This window comes from Ambystoma mexicanum, chromosome 9 (assembly GCF_040938575.1).
Source record: "Ambystoma mexicanum isolate Mex_15411 chromosome 9, UKY_AmexF1_1, whole genome shotgun sequence".
Lineage (NCBI taxonomy): Eukaryota > Metazoa > Chordata > Amphibia > Caudata > Ambystomatidae > Ambystoma > Ambystoma mexicanum.
The window spans coordinates 1,080,108,525-1,080,131,973 of record NC_090931.1 but is presented as its reverse complement, the minus strand read 5'-3'; the positions used below and the strand labels follow the sequence as shown (position 1 = coordinate 1,080,131,973).

The window sequence follows — 23,449 nt, the reverse complement described above, 5'->3', positions numbered from 1 at the left end:
CTGCCCTTCCATCACCTGTTCTCCGAGGTAAGTGTGCTGTCTGCCTCCCTTTTTAAGTATACATACATGCACCCGGCCCGTTGCGGCTACGCGTAACCTAATAGGTTACCCCACTAGCCTCCTTTGCTCACGCATAAGTCACATTGCCCGAGCATCTGCTGACGTCTTATGCCATCTCCAACTCCGCTCCCCTGGGTCCAATAAGCCTTGCACCTCCACTTGTAACGTGAATTGACCATGAGAGTCAATCAGCCCACATCTTAGATCTGACTTTGCGATTGATAGGTGATTGATAATAATAATTTTGCATTTATATAGCGCTACAAACCCTCAGGTATCTGAGCAGTGCTTATTATTACCCACGGTGTGTGGTGCTCATTTATCGACCTCGGAAGGATGAAAGGCTGAGTTTGGCACTGCCGGGATTCGAACCTGCGTTAGCAGGCTCTGCACGGATGTCAAAGCGAGCGCTCTACTCGCTGTGCCACTTGATGATCGGACTCTGTGCCACTCTTACCTACCAGAGTGTCCTGCTTCTGTACTGCATGCCTTATCCAGTCTTCCGTGTTCAATCGCTATAGCACTGCACTCCTTAGCCCCACATTGCTTACGAGCCACACTCAGCCATTCTTTGTAAGTACTTTTATGTTGTACCTTTCCTAGCATTGTAAATTGCTCTCATGTTGCACATTGCCCTACATTGCAAACTAACCTTATACTGTACTCTGCCCTGCATTGCAACTCGATTTTATGCTGCTCCTAGCCCTGCATAGTAATTTTGTTAATGTAATGTGAGCGCGTCTCTCTCTCTCTCCAACTAGCTCACCCTATTTACGCATCAATACCAAGCCTGCATCCCATCGCAAAGTGACCACGAGCACACTAGTACTAGCGCCTGCAAAGATTTGTGGCCCTCGCTCAGCCTGAGCCTCTCCAATGGCCACTATCCCCTGTATTAGCATCAACCCACTCAATGAGAGCCTTCCCATTAGACTACCTGTAACTCTATAAGACTACCCCTAGACACCCTGGTGCACACCGCCCACTGAACCGCATCCATCCTTTTCTTTGGTTCACCTCTCTACCATACTGTGCCCATCCGACGATCTCTTATGCATATTTGTTGAAAGTCATTTGCCCCAGTTATGTCATACTACAAGATCCACCACACTGACTTGCGAGATAAGTATGTGATCTAGTGCATTTGTCGTGCCCTCACTAGCCCACTGTGTCCAACTGTTGATCGTGTTTGCACCTTAGTTGAAAACCAATTGCTCTAGTTGTGTCATGTTACAAGATCCACTGCACTGCCTGTGAGATTTGTTGTGCAATGCAGCACATTTTTTGTGCTTCACTAGCATATCGTGCCCAACTGATGATCCTCTATGCATATTCGCTGAAGACAGGTCTATTTTCTATAAATCTTTATTCAATATTAGAAAACCTGCCTTACCTCCTCCACCACATTTAATGCTCAAAGGTCTAGCCATATATGCACAATGTACTACTCCAGTTTATATAAACTGTAATGTGATGCTGTAACCTCAAACGTTCCTTTAAAAACTTCCACTGTGATTTACTGCATACTTGAAAGATTGCCTAAAACGTCAGCCAATGTATATGCCTCTACACTACCTAAGACCCAAGACTCACTGTACAACACTATCCACTAATGCTGGTGCACAATACTTTAGGATTATGATAAAGGCCAACCTAATACCCACACTCGCCGCCATCCTTAGTGTCCTCCTAACCATGGCCCTAGCACCCTCCAGCTCTAGCACCTCTCAACCATCAGCACCTAAGCCTCAAACAACTAGCGATGAGTCATACTCACCTTACAACATCACAGCCTCCTCGGTCCGTACATGTGACCAAAGAAACACCAGACTTAGAAATAGGACAAAAAAACACTCTTTGCCTCAAAACTCCACCCTATGGTCCCACCCCACAGGTCTCGCAAACCTCACCAGCAGATCCACTGCCACTAACCTAGCCGATGGAACCACCATTACACACCGGACCAAGATTATAAGAATCAACACACACAATTCTATGCCTAAACATACTCCAACTACATTTAAGATTAAACCTATGAGCAACAAACCAGGAAACATGCCTGGTCAAATTAACAGAGCCTTAATCAATGCCAGATAAATCCCCGCTGACGCATTGGACATCTCGGATCTCATCACAACAAACAACCTAGATTTCATAGCCATAACAGAAACTTGGCTGCACCCTGCAGCTGGCCCATCACTAGCCCTGGCTCTACCAGACGGTTATACCATTATTAGAAAGGACAGAACTAATCCAAAAGGGGGAGGCATAGCCTTCATTTCCAAACTGAACCTGAACATCAGAGAAATAACAAACATCCCTTTTACATCAGGAGAACTTCTATCCACCAAAATTACTATCTCTTCCACTACCTCACTCAACCTACATCTCATCTATAGACCCCTAGGTCCCATTTCCTGCTTTGACGGGGACATAGCCACCCTTCTGACCACAGACACTAACCACACGTCCAAGGTAATCGTCCTTGGAGACTTCAATTTAGGCCTTCATGACAGTGCAGACACTCAAGCCTCCACTGTAGCGAAAACCATTGAATCACACAGATTCACCCTGCGATCCCCTGGCCCTACACTCAACTGGCCCGCTGACCACAACTGCTCTACATACATCTCCAAGAACACCCCTTGCCCTTGGTCAGACCATAACACCATACTTTTCTCAATCAGCACTAGTCCAGCAACTATTCTTCCAATGAAGATAGCTCAGGCCACACAGTCCCGCAACTCGTGTAACATGACGCCTGATAGCATTCTCCCATTGATCCCAAAACTTACTACATGCATCAAAAAGACAGCCGACCCTACGTCCATTGGCTCCACCTATATTCAAGCCATAAAATCAGCTCTAGACACGGTAGCCCCTTGGGAAATTGCAAAGCTAAACCAAAAGCACATCTTAATCAGTGGGTCACCACCGAACTTGAAGATCTATGCAACGAAAAAAGAAACGCAGAAAATAATTGGAGAAAATAATCCTTCAACCACTAACAAAGAACAATTCACCTCCATAGCCACTGACTACAAAAAAGCTACCCATCAAGCCAAAAGTAATGCATACAACCTGTGCATTGAAAATGCCAGCTCCAGCTCAAAAGAGCTATTCTCCGTCCTAAGAGCTCTTCTCCGTCCTAAGAGAACTAGAAACCCCCTAGCAAATGCCAGATCTTTGTATCAAAGACCAAGCTTGGTTCGAGGACCTACAAAAGGCCTTAATGGACAAAATCACAACTCTCCAGCACATAATTAACAACAAAAAACTGAAACTTAACTCACCCCAACAACTTACACCTAAACGTATAACACCCAAACCCTTCCCAAAGTTTGGTGGACAGGACGTACCATTGTTATATATGCAAGATGGTCACAAAAGAACTGTCGGAGGTCATAATCATCAATAACAACACTGAACACACATTATTGATACTCCAAGCGCACTGTATCAGACCGGCTGCACCTTACGGGCGCTCCATGAAGCCCATGGGATCCGCCCCGGAGACAAGGCGGCAGGCAAGACAGGATGCCTTGAACGCTGATAAGTTGGGTGTTGTATCTGTGAAGGGGATATGTCCAAGACAGATTAAGGAAGAAATGTGAAGGCTTTACAGATTGTGGGGGGATATAGGGGGTGGTTTAGAGGTGGGGGCTCAATGGTTAAGTGATTTGTTTATGACGACACCGTGAGGGATCCGGTTCCCACTGGTGGTTCGATGCTAGCTGGGTGATGTTAACTGAGCTGGATCGAATGCCACTATGGGGGTTGGGAGGGGAGACATGATAAGGGGAGGGGTGAGGGCAGGAATGACTATATGGGTGAGAACGCGATATGTGGTCTAAGATGTTACACATGTGGGTCAAAGAACCTAGAGGGTGCGGCGACAGCATCACAAGATGCAATGGAGGTATGGCAGTGAATTCTAGTATTAAGCAGCACAAGCTCCTCATAGTTAGTACACTCAATGTCAAAGGACTGAATTACCCTAAGAAAAGGTCTCTGGTGCTCATGGAATTTCAAAGATATGGGGTGGACATACTTTTTCTCCAGGAAACCAAATATGCACATGGGGATGAATGTGGAGTCCTTCAACCCAGGGTGGGGACGGAAAAATGGGGCACAGGCCCTCTCAAAAAGTCAGGAGTGGGGATAATGGTCAGAAAGGGGTTGAACTTAAAGGCCCTCAAGACATGGGCCGATATGGAGGGTGGGGCACTTATGGTAGTGGGTACTGTGAAGGAAATCACGTTCACCTTTTCGACGCTCTATTGCCCCATACACTGGCCAAGCCAGATTCCTACCCAAAATAATGCTAGAAGCCGTGGGGCATGTAGTGCTCGGTGAAGATTTCAACCTCTGGGCGAACACTAGAGAGGACAGACAGGCTGGCAACCCCAACCAGGGCAAACCAGGCAATGGTGGCCAGACAGCAGTGGCCGAGATGATTTTAACATATAGGTTACGAGACATATGGCAGGGATTTCATCAGAATGAAACTAGCTATACCTCCTATTCGGCACCCCACTGCACTTTCACTAGAATAGATTACGTGTACATTTCATAAAGGTTAGCGGAGGCAGTGAGTGACTGCCTCAGTGATCGTATCCATTTCCTGGTTGGACCATGATATGGTCACTGCCGACATAAATCTAATAGCCCTTCCGTACAGGGGATCAAAATGGCGATGTAATGAGTCACTTTGTAAGGACCCTGTCTTCCGAACAGAAATGACCACTGAGAATATTTTAAGACGAATTACACGTGGGAGATCTCAAAGAGAATGTTATGGGAGGCGGGGAAGGCAACATGGCGGGGGATACTGATCAAGGAAGGCGCTAGGAAAAAGAGAGAGCTCTCATTGAAAACAAACTGAGAGACGGGATCACACATCTAGATTGGGCTGCTCGGACAGCCACCGAAGACAGAGCAGAGAACATCACAGTAGCTAGGCAAAAAAGGGAAGAGCTCTGTCTCCTCGAGGAGGGACGAATTGCCCACAAGTTGCAGCTCCTTAAACATAAATATTATGAGAAGGGAGACAAGGCTGATGCCCTCCTAGCAGCTAGATTAAGGGACCAAAGAGAAGATAGATGGGTGACCGCCACAGATTCTAGGGGAGACACTAACTTAGATGGCCACAACGGGGACAGCCCAGAGACGTTCGCACGATTTTATTAGCACTTATATAGATCTGAAACAAGACAGAATGCAGTGGAAATATAGGGGTATCTGGGGGAAGTAGAGATGCCATAACTCATCCGTGAGGAGGCAGACACGATGAACGCCCCAATCACGACCGAAGAAGTGGAGCGAGCAGTGAAGAGATTACCTCTTGTGAAAGCTCCAGGGAAGGATGGCTATACAGCAGTCTTCTACAAGACCTTTCTGTCAGCCCTCCTCCCGTTCATGGTAGACCTATTCAACGATATATTGGAGACGTGGATAGCACCAGACTCCTTTTCGGAAGCAGTGATCATGGTCATCCCCAAAGAAGGTAGAGACCCAAGTTACTGCAGATCATATCATCCGATATCATTGCTTAATATTGACGCAAAGATATATACAAGGATATTGGCAGCCAGGCTAGAAATATACATGCCTAGGCTAATACACTGAGATCAGGTGGGCTTTATACTTGGGAGGTAAGGGGCAGACACGATGTACAAAACACTACATTTGATCCACGAGGCAAAAAGAATGACCAGAGAAACTTCTCTCCTGTCCGTCGATGCTGAAACAGCCTTCAACAGGGTGGAATGGGGCTTTCTCGAAGCTGTCTTGAACAAGGTTCGACTCAGCAAGAAATTCAGGAGAGGGGAGAAGGCGGTGTACATGTCCCCTAGGGCCTCTGTAGCAGTTAACTCTACTTACTCAAGTTGGTTTGCACTGGGATGAGGAGCAAGGCAGGGCTGCTCATCTAGTGGAAGGTATGAAAGTAAATCGAAAAGATTATAAGATATCTTTATATGCTGATGATTTGTTACTGCATGTGTCGAACCCATTACTATCGATACCAAGAGCCATACAACTAATCAAACGATATGGCTGACTGTCCGGCTTTAAAATTAATAAGTCAAAATCAATCCTGTTCCCCCCGAAAGAACCCACCCAACAGGACACTGACAGATATTCCACACTGGGTCTCATCATTGGGGAAACAACATTACGATACCTGGGAATAAACCTCACGAGAAATTTAAGATACCCTATATGACGCCAACTTCCCCACTCTGCTCTCCCAATTTCCTTGCTGACCTAGTCAAGTGGCAGAACCTTACGATCTCGTGGATGGGGAGACTTAACGCAATTAAATGGTGTGCTTTCCCAGAATTTTATATCCATTCCAGATGCTCCCAATCAAGATGCCAAAGCTGTTTTTTGGTGAGGTGAAGAAGGCCATTCTAAGGTTTCTCTGGTAAGGAAAGAAGGCGAGGATAGCTTATGCTGTCCTAACTCTTCCTAAGGAACAGGGGGGAGTGGGTCTACCCGATCTTAGAAAATATTATGTGGTAGTACAGCTACGGATCTTAGTGCCTCAAATGCAAAACTACACACACTTGCAGTGGATACACCTTGATAATTATAACTTAGCTCCGGCCACTTTATCGGAATGGCTCTGGGTGCCAAGAGATAAACTAACCCATAGGTTTAGACACCATCCCATTAGGGACCATATGGGAGATCTGGAGGGAGGGAGTAGAGATGAGAGTTATCACCACATGGCCATCCCCCCTGAGCCATATTTGGGCACCGGGGATCCGAGAGGAGAGCCTAGAGCATCGTAGAATTCAACACTTGTTTGAAGCTGGCATGGAAAGGGTAGGACAGCTCTGGAATGGGGTGGCTTCCTCACGATTCCAGAAATTGAGAACGAGTTAGGAATAGGCTCCCTCCCTGTCTTCCACTTCCTGCAACTCAAAGGCATACTGATGAGAGGGCCATGGAAAGAGAAGATACAGCAGGATCTTACCCCCTTTGAGACTATTCTCAACACTTTCACAGAGATTAAGGGACTCTTATCCATTATGTATAAAACTCTAGTAAATGCAGGAAAAGGGTCCTGGTTAACTTGAAGAGTAAATGGGAGAAAGACATGAATCTGGAAATAGACCCTGAATTGTGGACAAAAAGGTGTAAGGGTCCCTCACTGGTAACAATTGCATGCCACTACAAGTTATACGCCATCGAGCTGCTCAACATGTGGCAATATGATCCCCATAGGCTGTCCAAGATGTATCAAGAGATGAATCCTCTCTGCTGGCGACAATGCGGAGAATGTGCAGACTACTGGCGTGTATGGTGGGGATGCCCTTGAATTAAAGTTTACTGGGGTGAGGTTCTCGGATGGATTAGAGTTCTTGATGGGATCCAGAGGGAAGCTACACCCTTTGTGATCTGTTTGGGCTGGAAAAGAGTGAGGATGAGTTCAGAAGGGTGACCGGAATAGCGGCATTCTTCCTTCTCACTGCACAAGCATGTATCGTGTTGCGGTGGAAGGCGACCAACGCCCAAGATAAGAAAGAATAGTTGAATGTAGCCACCAACATCACAGTGATGGAAAAAATTACAGCTGCCCTACATGGAAAATCCACACAGTATGAGACCTTGTGGGGCGACTTTCTGAGCCAATCCACGACCACCACATGATCAAAGGGGAGAATGTAGTCCCAGGTGATGGTTTAAACTGTATGCACAAATAAGTGGGAGGAGACAAGGTACTGCTCTGGGGACTGCGGGTTCATGAGGACCGAGGCTATGTCTCTGTTAACATTATGAAGAAGCAGCCCAAACACACTGGAAAAGATCCATATATGAATGTGACTCGCATGTTGCAAAGAAGACCATGTTCTCCACAGACATATGTTGTGCCATATAACGTTGCTTGGGGAGGGAGATGGGTGGGAGGGGTTTTATTTTCAGATGAAGAGATACGGTTGGTTTGGCAACGGGTTATGTGAGATTGAACTGTAACAGATACATTCCACATGATCCAATTCCTGTATGTTTTTTAATCTGTTTTGTTAAAATCTCAATAAAATCAAATTAAAAAAAATAAAAACTTGACAACACTCACACACTCAATCCACCACTCATCCTCATGTTGGGAAGCAACATGTTATATCCAGGAATGTCTCTAAAGCTACCGTTAGTCTTCATGACCAGTATCAACAGCAATGGACAACTAGACTGCAAATAGCCAACACACAGGGATAATTCCCCTGCAGGCAGCAGCAGATGACACATATTGTTATCGTTATTGTTATTTGGCATTTATATAGTGCCCTATATATCATTAGTATGATCTCAAGGCTTTGTGGGTTGAACACCCTTGGGGACCACAGTCCAGGTCAGTCGAGAGAGTAGGGTAGGATACAGTGCTTGGGTGCACTCAATATGTGTGCAGCCAGTGTGATTTCCGTGATGGAGGCTGCATCCTAGCATTAGGTGCGGCAGTAGTGAGAGATCAGTTGGATGGGTGCAGTTAGGTGGGTGGTCACCAAGACTGCATTCAGGTGGTATTACGCCTGTATAGGACGTTTATGTGTGCAGCTAAGCCGATTTCCTTGTGGGTATAGATGCGTTCTCACAGGTTGTTGAGTTGTTCGTATGTGTGCAGATAAGCTCAATTGATTGAGGGGTATAGCTGCACTCTATTGTATGTTGGTGTAAAGAGAAGAGTGAGCATAGTGATATGAGAGGTGAGTGTCTGAGTGGATGATTTACTCTTACGAACCCACTGTTCCTGGTTACTTTCTGGGTCTGGATGAGCTGGTAGTGATCGTCCTCATGTTTCGCGGTAGCAGTACTCTGAGGTAGATTTATAGTTTGGACCCAGTAAGTTAGGATTTGCACGGTCATGCGGTCATTATTCTTGGACTCAGTCCTATGGGTCAAGGATATCATTTTCTGTGTCCCTGGTTGTGGTTTATGATTGGATATGCAGTACAAAAAAGAAGGTGGGTGAGGCGCGCACTCCCGGTCCTGGTCAATTGAACCTGTTGCAAAAAATAAGTAGCTGGGTCACATCCCAAAATGGACAAATATTCACAGGGTTAGATCCCTTCTGCTGCAAATCAGGTACTCAGTATTAACAGGGTTAGATCCCTTGCTGCAAATCAGGTACTCAGTAATAACAGGGTTAGATCCCTCAGCTGCAGTTCTGTGGTCTGTAGTTGTTCTCCTCCTAGCGCTTTCTTATCTCAAATAATCATCAGGGAGGCTGTTGAGCAGGTGTGTCTAATTAGACTCAAAGGATTCTGGTAGCTGTAGTGAAAACGTTTTTTTCTGTTCAGGTGACCAGCAACCGACACCCCACAAAGCACAAGTCCTTCCCAAATTTGGGGGAGGGGAGAGAACCATCTTTATGATTCTCCAAAGTGGGGCACAGTCACCCCGTGGCGCTGCCTCTGGAGCCCGGGACTCCCATAGCATTCAGTACAAAAAAGAAGGTGGGTGAGGCGCGCACTCCCGGTCCTGGTCAATTGAACCTGTTGCAAAAAATAAGTAGCTGGGTCACATCCCAAAATGGACAAATATTCACAGGGTTAGATCCCTTCTGCTGCAAATCAGGTACTCAGTATTAACAGGGTTAGATCCCTTGCTGCAAATCAGGTACTCAGTAATAACAGGGTTAGATCCCTCAGCTGCAGTTCTGTGGTCTGTAGTTGTTCTCCTCCTAGCGCTTTCTTATCTCAAATAATCATCAGGGAGGCTGTTGAGCAGGTGTGTCTAATTAGACTCAAAGGATTCTGGTAGCTGTAGTGAAAACGTTTTTTTCTGTTCAGGTGACCAGCAACCGACACCCCTCCAAAGCACAAGTCCTTCCCAAATTTGGGGGAGGGGAGAGAACCATCTTTATGATTCTCCAAAGTGGGGCACAGTCACCCCGTGGCGCTGACTCTGGAGCCCGGGACTCCCATAGCATTCAGTACAAAAAAGAAGATGGGTGAGGCGCGCACTCCCGGTCCTGGTCAATTGAACCTGTTGCAAAAAATAAGTAGCTGGGTCACATCCCAAAATGGACAAATATCCACAGGGTTAGTTCCCTTCTGCTGCAAATCAGGTACTCGGTATTAACAGGGTTAGATCCCTTGCTGCAAATCAGGTACTCAGTAATAACAGTAATATGATTGGATATGGGTATGTCTTGGCAGGATACTGGTTATAGGTCAGGATATATCTCGTCGCAACGCTGCAACTTTGCAACTGAATCAGATTCTTCCATTGGATTCTTACATCATTTTCAGCCCTACCAAGACACAGTAGGCTAGTTCGACCAATGAGAGCTATTCAAGCTCATAAAACTGCTCACCACGCCTCTCAAATAGAAAGCAGAATTCTCAGTTGGCTATAGGCTACAGATTTGCATTCTTCACAACATGAGAGGCGATAGTCCTAGCTGTGGGAAAACCAAAGGTACCATGCACACAACTTGCAACCAGACCAGTTTTATGTGCAGCACACAGAGATATTTTCTCTGATGTTCAGTGATGAGACTGCACACATGCTCTAGCTGGAGTGCCATCTTGCCACTATTTTCTGCAAGACTCTAGAATATGTGGGCAATTTAAGGGGCTCGTGAGTAGCTCATGGCAGGGGCGGTGTGCAAAACACATCGCAGGATATTGGGAGCAGAATTTGTATGTAAAGGTGTCTGGCAAGGAAGGAAGGCAGGTGTGGGAAGACACAAGGTTTTTTTTCTGTCTAACATGGAAGGATTTGTAGGTTATACTGAAGAAGTAGTGCTCTATTATCTTGACTCTTTTAATGACCAGTGTTGTTTACTTGTATAGATATTTTACCAAATGAATGCCACCCTGGCAATGTCACTGCATTCTTTTCTTTAAAGGACAAATCCCACTTTTACCCCCCTATCCATGGGGATGTCCAGTTAAAGTACCTAATACAAAAGGATTGAATGCCAAAGGGTCGACTCAATTTGACCTAAAACCAAAGGGTCGAATTTTCTTTTTTTTATATCTTTTTTTTAGGTTTCCGTTTTTGAAAAAAAAGTGGTTTTACCACAAAAAGAGGGCGTTTGGGGGGACCCCTCCATAAAAAAAAGAAATAAAAAAAAAATAGAAAATTCTACCCTTTGGTTTTAGGTCCTTTTGATTCAACCCTTTTGGCATTCGATCCTATGCATTCCAAACTTTCACCTATAACCATCCAGGGACAACCATATATTTAGAATATTTCCCACTGTCCAATATCATTCGGTTAATTATGTGTATCCCTCTAGATTTCCTATTTTAACAAAACATAATTCAGTAGTGTGTTTAATTTTCATTGTATTTAATAATGGTTTCAATTTTAGTTATGGCTATTAGGTGGCGCTGAAAGCGCTACCTATAAAGCCAAAACTATTGTCATTAAAATAAGAGCTTTAACATAAGAGCTTGACATAGGGGCTTCGAATGTAGGTTTGTAATGCTTTTCAATGCAGGTTGACATATGAGGATGGATTTATGTAGTTTGGCTATGTGTCCCACCCATTTAACGCTCATTGCTAAGTGAAATCTATAGGATTTTACTCCCATTCCCGCCCATTTTCCCTCCAACCACACCTCTTTCTGCACTCTATGGCTAAATTTCTACTGTGTGCTGAATTTGCCAGCCATTTTTACTTCCAAAATGGCTGCCGCCATCCGTTAATGTTAGTTATTTTAAAGTTCTGTGATTTGATTGATGCTTTAAAATATATTTATAGCAGCTTTCAAGTCACAAAATAAAGAAGGTAGTGTAATTGGATGTTTGGTTTAAAATGGCATTGAAAATGTGCATCTAGAGACTTGTGGGGGATTGGTTGAGTGTTTTTGATGGAAGGAGCACATGATTGGTTGTGAAATTAGTGATGTGATTGGATGTGCAGTGTGTGTTTGTTTCTAGAAGGAACCCATTTTGTTTCCTGAGCAGTCAACCTGTTCTTCTCTGCGGTAGGCTGACGGTCTTAACTTGGAGGCTTCCTTGGAGTTTTATGAGTAGGCATTTGCTAGCTCTCTTTCATTGCCCTCTTCTCTTTTGTGAGAATGTCACACCTGGAGCAGCCGCGATAATGTTTTGTTTCCAAGAGAAGAATGCTTCTTCATTTGTGCACGGTGACAGCACATTTTGAAAGGCACACTGCAAGAAACCTCTGTGGGCTTGCAGTCCTAGTTTAAATATTGCCATCAGAAGGCCAGGTGCTCTCACACCATTGGCCACACATTGTGAAGCTGTGCTGGAAGTAAAATATAGCGTCAGTACACACAAAACCATGATTAAATTACATTTTGAGACAATCTAGAATGCAAGCCAACTTTCTTGAAATGCAACCCATATGGTAAAATCCCCTAAAGAGCATGTTCACATGTGAATTTTGCCTGGGAAGTATACATTTGTGTCTCTAATCAAACCAAAGCACAATGTTCTGCATTAAATGGCTGCTTTCTAGAAAAATGACATTTTAACAGGCAAATTGAATTTTATTTGAATGCCTATATTGGAAGTAGACTAGACAGATCAACTCAAGCCCCAAAAAACACGGAATGCCTCAGGAACACGGAGGCCTATTTGGCACCAATCGTAGAGGGCAGAAAACGAAAAGCCATACATTAAACAGGGGAAACTTGGGGCTAGTGTGGATAACAGGGCCCCACACACAGAAGGATCGTTTCAGAGCAATAATAACAGACATTCCACAGTGCCAAGCCTGCGGCAGCATCATTCCTTCTTGGTGAGCTCACAATATAAAGAACAAAGTACCCAATATCGAAATCGGCCACAATTTCACATTTTCTGCTCTTCCTGGTACTTACGCAAACCGGCACAATCCCCAGGAAGGCAGACTCTGTTTTTCTATATAAAAATAAGCATTGGCATTGCCAACAGTTTGTGTTTTTGTGTAGTCATGGGACAGGCACTGACCTAGTGGTATTAACTGGCCATTGGAGGTAGACGTTTTTTTATGACGTGATCAAAAAACGAACAGTGTTTGTTCCCAGATAGGTATAGGGCAAGTTCTTTTCTATCCCCCAACCCTAGATAAGCGACCCACCAGCGCTAACTAGGCTGAGTCACCACAGTAGGGTATAGATAGAATGTTGGAGGGCAAGCAGTTACACATAGGGTAACTTTAAAAAGACAAAAGAAAAAAAACAGTGACCTAATACGGTTTGTGTGAATAAAATATTGGGTGTGTTGTTAGGGATAATACCCACAACTAGTCCCATTTGTTTGTGTTTCTCGTTCAAATATATTTTAATACATGAATGGATACTAGTCATGGCCTACAGTTATGAACAGTGGTCACAACATTCACCCATATGCACTATTTTAATGCATTAACAGGCTACAACCATAGATGTCCTTCACCAGTGGATACTGCTTTAAACAGTGTCAATTGTATAGTATATACACTAGTCAGGCACTAGCGATGGACTTTAGCACAATACTGGCCAGTGATCACAATGTTTGGCTCTGCCAACTATATATTTTAACATATAAATGGGCCACTAGCCATGGCCATTGACCTGGAGAAGTTTGTACATCTTTTGGCCATGCCCACTGTGTATTTTAAAATAATAAAATGCAATAAGTGATGGCCTTCGGCCATGCCCACTGTGTATTATATACACTAACCAGCCACTAGCCAGGGTCTATAACACAGGATAGCTCAGCGGCAACGTGCGCACCTTGGAAGCAAGACAACACAAAGCAACACAGGTTCAATCCCGGGTCTGCACATAGAAACCTCTGGGTGTTTAAGCGTGTTATAAATTGCAACTAAGACAAAAAAAACAATTATGCACCTAAAAAAACAAAACAATTCCTGTAAAAGCACCTCAATGCCCACAGGCTGTGTGAGCACTTTAAAAATGCAAAATAAAAAAAACAATACTGGCTAGTGGCAACAGCCTTTGGCTCTGCCAACTGTATATTCTAACATGTTAATGGGCACTAGCTATGGCCTTTAGCCATGGCCACTGACTACAGCTTTCAACATTGTCCACTGTATATTATAAAGCAGTAAGGGGCTACTAGGCATGGCTTTTAACCATGCACATTGGTATTTTGTAACACTAACCAACGACTAGCTACGTCCTTTGGTGCTGGCTAGTGACCCCAGCCTTTGTCATGGCCAAGTCCACAGCATAAAGTGGTATTAAGGTAAACAAACTTTTCATGAGCTGACTTATAAATGATATTAGGTCTAATTCCATTACTGATGTAAGCAGTTGTATGAAATGTAATTAGTGTTGTCACCAGTGATGGCATCAGTGATGTGGTTTGTAATGTTATCAGTGTTCTCATAAAACATGTAAATAGGGATGTCATCAGTGATGTGATCTTTGATGTCATCATTGCTGAAAATGTGTGTTTTAAGATGTTCCTTGGTGTGCCAAAACCACTGAATGACCTGATCATCCAATCAGAATTAAACACCTCATTTCTCCACTATCTTTTCTCACAAAGAGCTTTAAAACTCTGGATTAAGATACGGTCGAATGCATCTAAATCCTTATTGAACATGGTGATCAAAGAATGTTGCGCACTCCACTCCACGCAAAGTATCTCTTGGTTAGTGTATTGAAATAAAGTTCAGCAGAAGGTGGGAGAAAATATTGGTGTTAGTACCCAGAAAAATAGGCAGACATTCATCCTCCATCTTAAAAGACAGTATACTTGCCAAATGAGTACAAGTTAGATGGGTGATGGGCTAGAGCAGGTATTCCATTATAGAATATCTGAATATGACCAAGTATGCCATCAACCAATGCATACTCACCTAATCTCATGACCACAAGATACAGTGCTGTACACAAGACTGTGCCCCAGTCTATTATTACCTTTACAAAGTGTTATAGCTGCAGGTCCATTGAGTACCCGGGAAATCGAGCGCTATGCTTGCCCGTTATGGGCTTTAAAGAGAACAGGACACACTTTCCTTTCTCCTGCTCCTGGTATAACGCGTTTAGGAATAAATGGTTGATACCTCTCCTGTGTGCTCTATTGGTTACTAGGATGTAGAACAATACTGCTTGTCCTTGATACACCTGTGAGCCCGCACACATTGGTTACATACACTAAATTGGCCCTAAAGAAAAGATCAACCATAAGTCCATTTTGAAAGAAGAAAGATGAAATTGAAATGTAGGTGACAATTATCATGCACTTCCACTTTAAGGGGTTAATCAGGCTACTTTGATATGTGTACTTTCGGCAGGACCTTTATCTACACTCTGGGCTATTCGAGAGGTCATAATGGGTTTGAATGTCACCAAACATAGATAGGTTTGGTTTTTATGATGGCAATTTGGCACATTTTAGTAATGAGAGTGTAAATAAGTTAGGACTCTAAGAATTGTATTACAGTCTTAAATGAATGTTATTATTTTTTTATGTCGTTCAATTGTTGGCTGTGACGGAGTATGTTTTATGGGCATTGCCCGGAAAAAAACATGTATTTTCTCATCAACAATAACTTAGCATATAAAATGGCAGAAAATGTGATATTATATGTTATGTGTTGCTCTTTTGAGTGACAAAGACACAGTGATGCCTAGAATATCTCCTGGCACAATATTTGATGTGGTGTTAGTCCTCTTGGCAGTGAATATATCTTTGCATTCACTGCTTCTCCTGGGATGGAAACAGTTTTCACCAGTATAGCCAGTGTGTGCATTTAGAGCATGATTGTCCTGCAAAGAGTATAGCCAGTGTGTGCATTAAGAGCATGATTGTCCTGCAAAGAGTATAGCCAGTGTGAGCATTAAGAGCATGATTGTCCTGCAAAGAGTATAGCCAGTGTTTGCATTAAGAGCATGATTGTCATGCAAAGAGTATAGCCAGTGTGTGCATTAAGAGCATGATTGTCCTGCAAAGAGTATAGCCAGTGTGTGCATTTAGAGCATGATTGTCCTGCAAAGAGTATAGCCAGTGTGTGCATTAAGAGCATGATTGTCCTGCAAAGAGTATAGCCAGTGTGTGCATTAAGAGCATGATTGTCCTGCAAAGAGTATATCCAGTGTGTGCATTAAGAGCATGATTGTCCTGCAAAGAGTATAGCCAGTGTGTGCATTTAGAGCATGATTGTCCTGCAAATAGTATAGCCACTGTGTGCATTAAGAGCATGATTGTCCTGCTCCTTGGCAGGAATGATGCTTTTGGATACTTGTGCAGACCCTGCAGTACGGATTTGATGTGTTACTTCCCTTTTAGAACTGCATGTAAACCCTCCAGCTTGTACACTTTATTTTCCTTCTCCTTCACATCACCAACACATTAAAAGACCAGGAAAGCTGTATAAACCGCACACACATTTATGGGCACAACACCTATCAACCCACCAACCCATTCATCCTTATTCATTTCTCAAAGAAACTCAAACTCACTATTCTTAAACCTACTAACTAGGGGTGTTGCTAGTTCTGTAAAAGATCCAGGCCTACGCTAATGTCAGGACTGTCGAGGCTCGGGGCTAGCTAGCTTTTAGGTTGTAGCCCCTGAGCTTCTATCCGGGGCTCCAATCAAAAGACACTGGGCTATAGCCCCCCCCCCGCACCTCCCTCGCGACGCATCTTCTCCTAACCTATCTAGAACTACCTAGAACAACACGCAAACACAATCATCAATAAAAGCACAACCAATTTTCACATAAGTAGAGTTAAGAACTATCAGCTTTACTGTGGAATGTTCAGTCTGGGAATTGTTTGTGTAAATCTTCTGGCGAGTGACTTGACGAGATCCACGTCCTAGCACAGAATGTTGACCCAAGTAGACATCACCACTTCCGTCCTGCAAATATCTGACACCTTCTGTTGCCCAACAAGTTTCAAGCAGACTCCTGCTTAATTCATCGATGATTCAGTTATGTGTCCTAATTGGTCTCCCCCAACAACAGTAGTGCTACGGCAGTCAACCCAAGAGAAAAGCAAAGGGCAGTTGCAAAATAGCCAGCCTTTTAGGTGTCTCACCTCCCCCTCGACACACTTCTGACGCCGGTGCCACAATCGAGATGCCTCAGGCCCTAATTCAAGTCAACCCAGTGAAAGGACATGCACCAGGGCAAGTAATACAAGTGAGTATGACTAGAAACCTAACTTACCCACTCTAGGACACTAAGCTAGCACGGTGAAAGAACACCATTGCAAACCTGAGCAGGACGCCTCAAGCACCAGACCAGGTTACAGACAATGCATGGGGACCTTGCCACTCCAGAACAATGCATGAGGACTAAATAGCCTTGCCACTCCAGAACCATGCATGAGGACTAAATAGCCTTGCCACTCACTCCAGAACAATGCATGAGGACTAAATAGCCTTGCCACTCCAGAACAATACATGAGGACTAAATAGCCTTGCCACTCCAGAACCATGCATGAGGACTAAATAGCCTTGCCACTCACTCCAGAACAATGCATGAGGACTAAATAGCCTTGCCACTCCAGAACAATGCATGAGGACTAAATAGCCTTGCCACTCCAGAACAATGCATGCGGACTAAATAGCCTTGCCAATCCAGAACAATGCATGAGGACTAAATTGCCACTCCAGAACAATGCAAGGGGACTAACTAACCTTGCCACCCCAGAACAATGCATGAGGACTAAATAGCCTTGCCACTCCAGAACAATGCATGGGGACTAAATAGCCTTGCCGCTCCAAAACAATGCATGGGGACTAAATAGCCTTGCCACTCCAGAACAATGCATGAGGACTAATGCCACTCCAGAGCAATGCATGAGGACTAAATAGCTTTGCCACTACAGATCAATGCATGAGGATTAATGCCACTCTAGAACAATGCATGAGGACTAAATAGCCTTGCCACTCCAGAACAATGCATGGGGACTAAATGGCTTTGCCACTCCAGAACAATGCATGGAGACTAAATAGCCTTGCCACTCCAGAACAATGCATGGGGACTAAATAGCCTTGCCACTCACTCCAGAACAATGCATGAGGACTAAATAGCCTTGCCACTCCAGAACAATGCATGGAGACTAAATAGCCTTGCCACTCCAGAACAATGCATGGGGACTAAATAGCCTTGCCACTTCAGAGCAATGCATGGGGACTAAATAGCCTTGCCACTTCAGAGCAATGCATGGGGACTAAATAGCCTTGCCACTACAGAAGCACTGCTACATAAACTCACGGGTGCACAGGTTCCCCACCTGTCAGCATTGTACCTAACAATGCCACTTTAAAGCCACAGACACTGCCTAGGAAAGCAGCCCCTGATACTGCTGGTCTAAGCAACGGCGCGTATAATGCGCTGAGGTATTTAAAAACCACGGAATGTGCTTGATGGGCTGCATTAATCCTCTAGGCGTTCATCCATTTTAATACAGAGACTGGTGGTCTGTCACCCCCGTCTGTTTTAAAAATATTGTGATGCTATTATATGTTGCTGTATTTTTAAAAATGAATAACCAGAGGCTATCCTGATGAAATTAACTAACCAAATTAATGCCTGAGGGGCTAATCATGTTTAAAACCGTGTATTATTTTCTGCCACAGTGTTGCATTTAAAAAGTGGACTATAAGAAGCTCCTTTTATTAATTTTAAAATAGTAAATTATGCTATGCTTCACTGAATGATGCCTTCTTGTAGAAATGTTTCAAAATGTTTGATGCTGCGGTGCATTTAAATCGTGAATGATGCTAGTCTACGCTAAAAAAGAAACCCGCACGGATGGGATGCCTAGTACTTTCATTAATTGCAAAGCCAAGTCATGCATTGAGGCAACATATGAGCTCCAATCCACCATGCTGGTAACAGGGTTGAAGACTGTTCACACTGAGGCCCGACTCTGGCCTGTTCCTACTTTAAATACTTATGGACATCATTTGCCAGGTGACACTGTACATGGCCATCCAACCTCCTCAAATCCACCAACCTCTACTTCTTGTCTGGACTCAACCTCTCCTCATCCACAGATCTAGTCTGAAGACTTTTTGATGGGAACATTTCAAAATGGTTCAGTCCTCCGTCAGCTCACCTGCACTGCCTTTTTCATTCCACAAACCCAAGAAAATTGTAGCAGCCTCTTAGTTTTCTACACAGGAAACGAAGTTCCAATTTAGCAGGTGACTGTGAAATCTTACAGCGCCCATATCGCTAGTGTATTGCTTTCTCTGTTTCCCACGCACCCTGCACAGTCCCCTTCAGCTTCACTCATATACACAAAACCCCACACCACATCCTGCTCAAATCTTCCAGGCTAGGCAATGGTGGCAGATCATGTATGGTGCATTTGCGCATGTGCAACCTGCATTTGCAAGTGTGCATTCCGATCAGCACCAGTGCAAATGCTTTTGCCTTGAATTCGCATTGCCACACATGTAATTGTGCATGTGCAAACTGTGTTTGGGCATGTGCAAGTGTGCAGTAATTCCTCCCAGAGTCTGTCTGGAGAACCCTGCCCACTAACCATTGCTGCTTTCCTCGCAGATGCAATGGCCTGACCTGTGTCTGGCTTCATAAATATCAGCACCATATCAGGGCGGCCTCGGATACGCTGGAATACTCTCTCCACCCACCTGCCTGATCCTCCTGTGGCCCAAAAGAACCACAAACCTCCAGGTTCGCAGCTGGACCCCTCAGGAGTGCCACGATCTATCCTCGTCTCAGTATTACCGGCTGGAACACAGCCACACTAGGAGCCTCTCCATAGTCATCCTACACAATCTGTCGCCCACCTTTGCCCCAAAGGACCACACCATGCTACTTCATTGTCTTCAATCTACAGACGAAATAGCCAATCAGTGCCTCGTACTCTCCTCATCATTCTTAGCAATCAGTGTGAGACTAAGAGACCTGGTCTAACCCCAGACTTGTGGCAGCCCTTAGGGCACACCTGCTCCCCCTGATGGCCAACCTCTATGTTGAATCCCTTCAGAATTCACTCAGAGGACAGCTACTTCAAGTCCAATGATACACTGATGGCACCCTAATCCAATGTCTCCAAAGGACTGAGGGCGCTAGCAACGCTAATGTGCACTGACAGCCTTAAACTCAACAGTTCAGAAACAGCCATTCTAGTGCAAGGCCATATGCATTCTGCCAGAGAGACTGCTCCACTCCAGCATTCTTCAAAAAAACTGTTGCCATATAGAAAAGGTGTGTGTCCTCGGCTTCATTTGTGCTGGCAGTAGGGACCTCGACATGCAAGTGAGCGCAATTGTGCAGAACTCTTTCTTCCAAATATAGGTCCTTTGTTTCATCCTGCAGGAGAAGCTGTGTCCTATTGACTCAGACGGTCTGTATGCAATGCCTTGCATGCTTGACTCCCAGCATTCTGAACTCAAAGACTCCAGAAGGCTGCGGAAGGCTGCAGCCAGGATCATATTTGGCCTAAAAAATCTTAAATGGTTCTCTGTCCAGTCTAGAAGGACCTTCAGGGTCCTTTACCTCATCTTTAAAATCATCAATGACACACACCCAACCTACCTCTAAAGCAGAATTAATTGGCAGCTTCCATCTTGGAAGCAAACCTTCTCTCTGTCACAAGTGCTTAATCCAAGTAGGGGCCTAGTAGGGGGAGACATGTCTGGGGATGCTTGTGGTCTCTTGCAGAAGGGATGTGACCAAGCATTTCGGGCTGGACTGCCCCTTTTGAGGCAGGGCCAAGACTAATTTGCGCATGGTCTTGCCCCTATTGTAATGGCTTGGCAGGCGAAAAACAATGTGGTCTGGAGGGTTGCTCACAGCAATGCCAGAGGTTAAGATGAATTCTAAACCTTCCAGCCATCACCTCTTTTGTTTTGCTTAGTTACCCTGAGTGGGACGGGGTATGCCCAGACGTGGGTCCCGTGCCTGCTGAGCCTCGCTGAGCCTCCAGACCTAAGCTGTGCCTCACTGATGAGACCCTATGAAGCTGAAACATGTCTGTGGATGCTTGTGGTCTCGTGCAAAAGGGATGTGACCAAGCAGTTCAGGCTGGACCTCCCCTTTTTGGGGTTGGACCAAGCCTGTTTTGCATATGGTCTTAACCCTTTTGCAATGGCTTGGCAAGCGAAGAAAAATGGTCTGGGGGTTTCCCAGGGCAATGCCAGAGCTTACAATTCATTCTAAGCCTTCCAGCCATCACCTCATTTGTTTTGCTTAGTCACCCAGAGTGGGACGGATATGCCCAAAAGTCGGTCCCGTGCCTGCTGAGCCTAAAGACCCAAGCTACTCCTCACTGATGAGGCCGTACAAGGCGGTAAAATGCCTGGGGATGCTTGCGATCTTGTGTAGAAGAGATATGACAATCAGTTATGGCTGGACCTCCCCATAGCACATTCCGTGTTTTTAAATACCTCAGTGCATTATAAGCGCCGTTGCTTAGACTAGCAGTATCAGGGGCTGCTTTTCCTAGGCAGTGTCCCCATTAAGGGTTGGGCTAAGCCTGATTTGCATATGGTCTTTACACTTTTGTAATGGATTGGCAGGCGAAGAACCATGGTCTGGAGGGTTGCCCAGAGCAATGCCAGAGGTTAAGTCAGTTCCTGGTGCTCGGCTCCACCTCTAGAATTAAACACTGCAAGATCTGAGAGGCATTCAATCCCTCATGCAATTCCATGCATCCCGGAAGACACGCCCTTCCTGGTTTCCTCATCCTGTCTTCTATTGCTCTCCTCCAAACCTCTGCATGAGATCCAGCTGTTCATTATCACTTTAGGGCTGCAATCCAAGCCCCTGCTGCGAGGAGAGGCCCATCACACGCCATGTGGGCAGAAGGGTGTTCTGAAGCACTCCTAACACAGTGTCTATCACATCGATGTACCGCAAAGGAGGCAAGTAGCACTCCTCTCCTCTAGCATGCTGCTTTAGGCGGTTGCGTTTGGAGTGCATGATTTTACAAATACATCAACATCATAAGTAGGACCAGCAAATTACGCTGCTTTAAAACAAAAAGCATGATTCACAAGTAAATTAAAATCCCTCATCTCTTTTGTAGTGACCTGCTCACCTCCATTCTGAAACTAAAGCCTTAGCACTGCCTCACCTTTACTTTCATATAAAGACAATGCCTGTATCATGCATGCAAGTGGGACCCAACACATCTTAATAAAATGAAAGGCCAGATGTATGTTTGTCTGATGCTGTCATGCGCAGTAGAGGCTGCCCGAAAGCAAAGAATGCTCAGCTAGAGGGAGCTGAAGCCTTAGGAAATGCAGTGGTCCAATTCGCATAGCTTTGCCTGTTGTCACCACTGGAGGGAGCTGTAGGCTTAGCATATATAGTGGTCCTATTGTGTTAATGAAAACCTACACTTTGGCCCGTGTACAAGGGCCTGCACACTTCTATTGAATAAAATGCCGTATTTGTCACCTCAAGAAAGAAACACATCACACAACAGTGACATCTTTATTTATTTATATACCCCTTGTTCAAAACATGCACTGCACTATGATGAATCAAGCTGGGTTACTCCACACGGCGCTAACCCCATCTGTCCTCTTCGCCGTTTGTCTGACCAGTGGCACAGTACATCTTCTAGTACTCTTGGCAAACCTACATATATAATGCCGGCCTTGCAGCGTGCAACGGGCCGCCTTCTGAGCAAGCACCCTACCCTGTCCTGAGTCATCGCATCCTGCCTCCACGAGCAGACAAACACCTGCAGGTCTAAACGCAGCTGCATTGAAACAAATCTCACAGCCGACAAGGCAAGGCAAGGCAATCAGACAATAGATCATACACACATTCCAAGTGTTCAAAATGAATGTCTGTTCTAGATGCCACAGGGCGTGTATTCGCATAAAAGTGCTGTTTGTGAGAACTACTGGCGAATATATTTAGTTGACAATGCTGTCAGTTCATGCCTTGACCCATTACATCAATAGGTTATGCACGCTTAATTGACATGTTCATCAAATCACGTAGAAAACGTTCCGAACATAGTATTAGTACAAAGGTGATATTTACCTTTTTGCGAGTCCTGGGCAAACTTCCACCTAAGAGTGCCGCTTTATGGAAACTCCTGTTCCCCATTTCATTGTCGTTCATTGGGGCAGAGAAGAATCGGCCGGTCGGGCTCAGGCAGGCCTCTGCACTTCGGTCACTGCTGTTTTTCGCCGTCAGCCTCGTCCGCGTGGTCATTTTGGATGCGTGCTCTTCAGGAGGCCATCACAAGCCGCCTTGAAATGGACGCAGCAGCGAACCTCGTCTACTTCACAAGCAATCACACATTTCAGAAATGCGCCGAGCCACGTGACCTGTGTGGTTTTCCTTTACATGACCAATAATTGCTTCCTGTGCAGTCTGCGCAGTTCCAAGAGCAGCTCAAAACCACAAATAAACCTATCTTGCTCACGTTACAGCAATCTGCTTTTTCTATCACGCGAAGCACCTCTGCATTGTATAAAGTGTACTTAAAGATATATGCCCAAACACTAAGCACCA

The 23,449-nt window shown here is 44.8% G+C and overlaps 1 protein-coding gene across 1 annotated transcript in view; it reads right to left on the bottom strand.

Annotated features, from left to right (window-relative positions):
* The window catches only part of CYTIP (cytohesin 1 interacting protein), a 181,678-nt gene extending 158,465 nt beyond the window's left edge, over nucleotides 1-23,213 (bottom strand). The window contains exon 1 of the mRNA XM_069616405.1: nucleotides 22,973-23,213. Coding sequence (XP_069472506.1) covers nucleotides 22,973-23,146 — 174 coding nt within the window. The 5' untranslated portion in view covers nucleotides 23,147-23,213. The remainder of the gene's footprint in view (nucleotides 1-22,972) is intronic.
* Nucleotides 23,214-23,449: the final 236 nt, after the last annotated feature.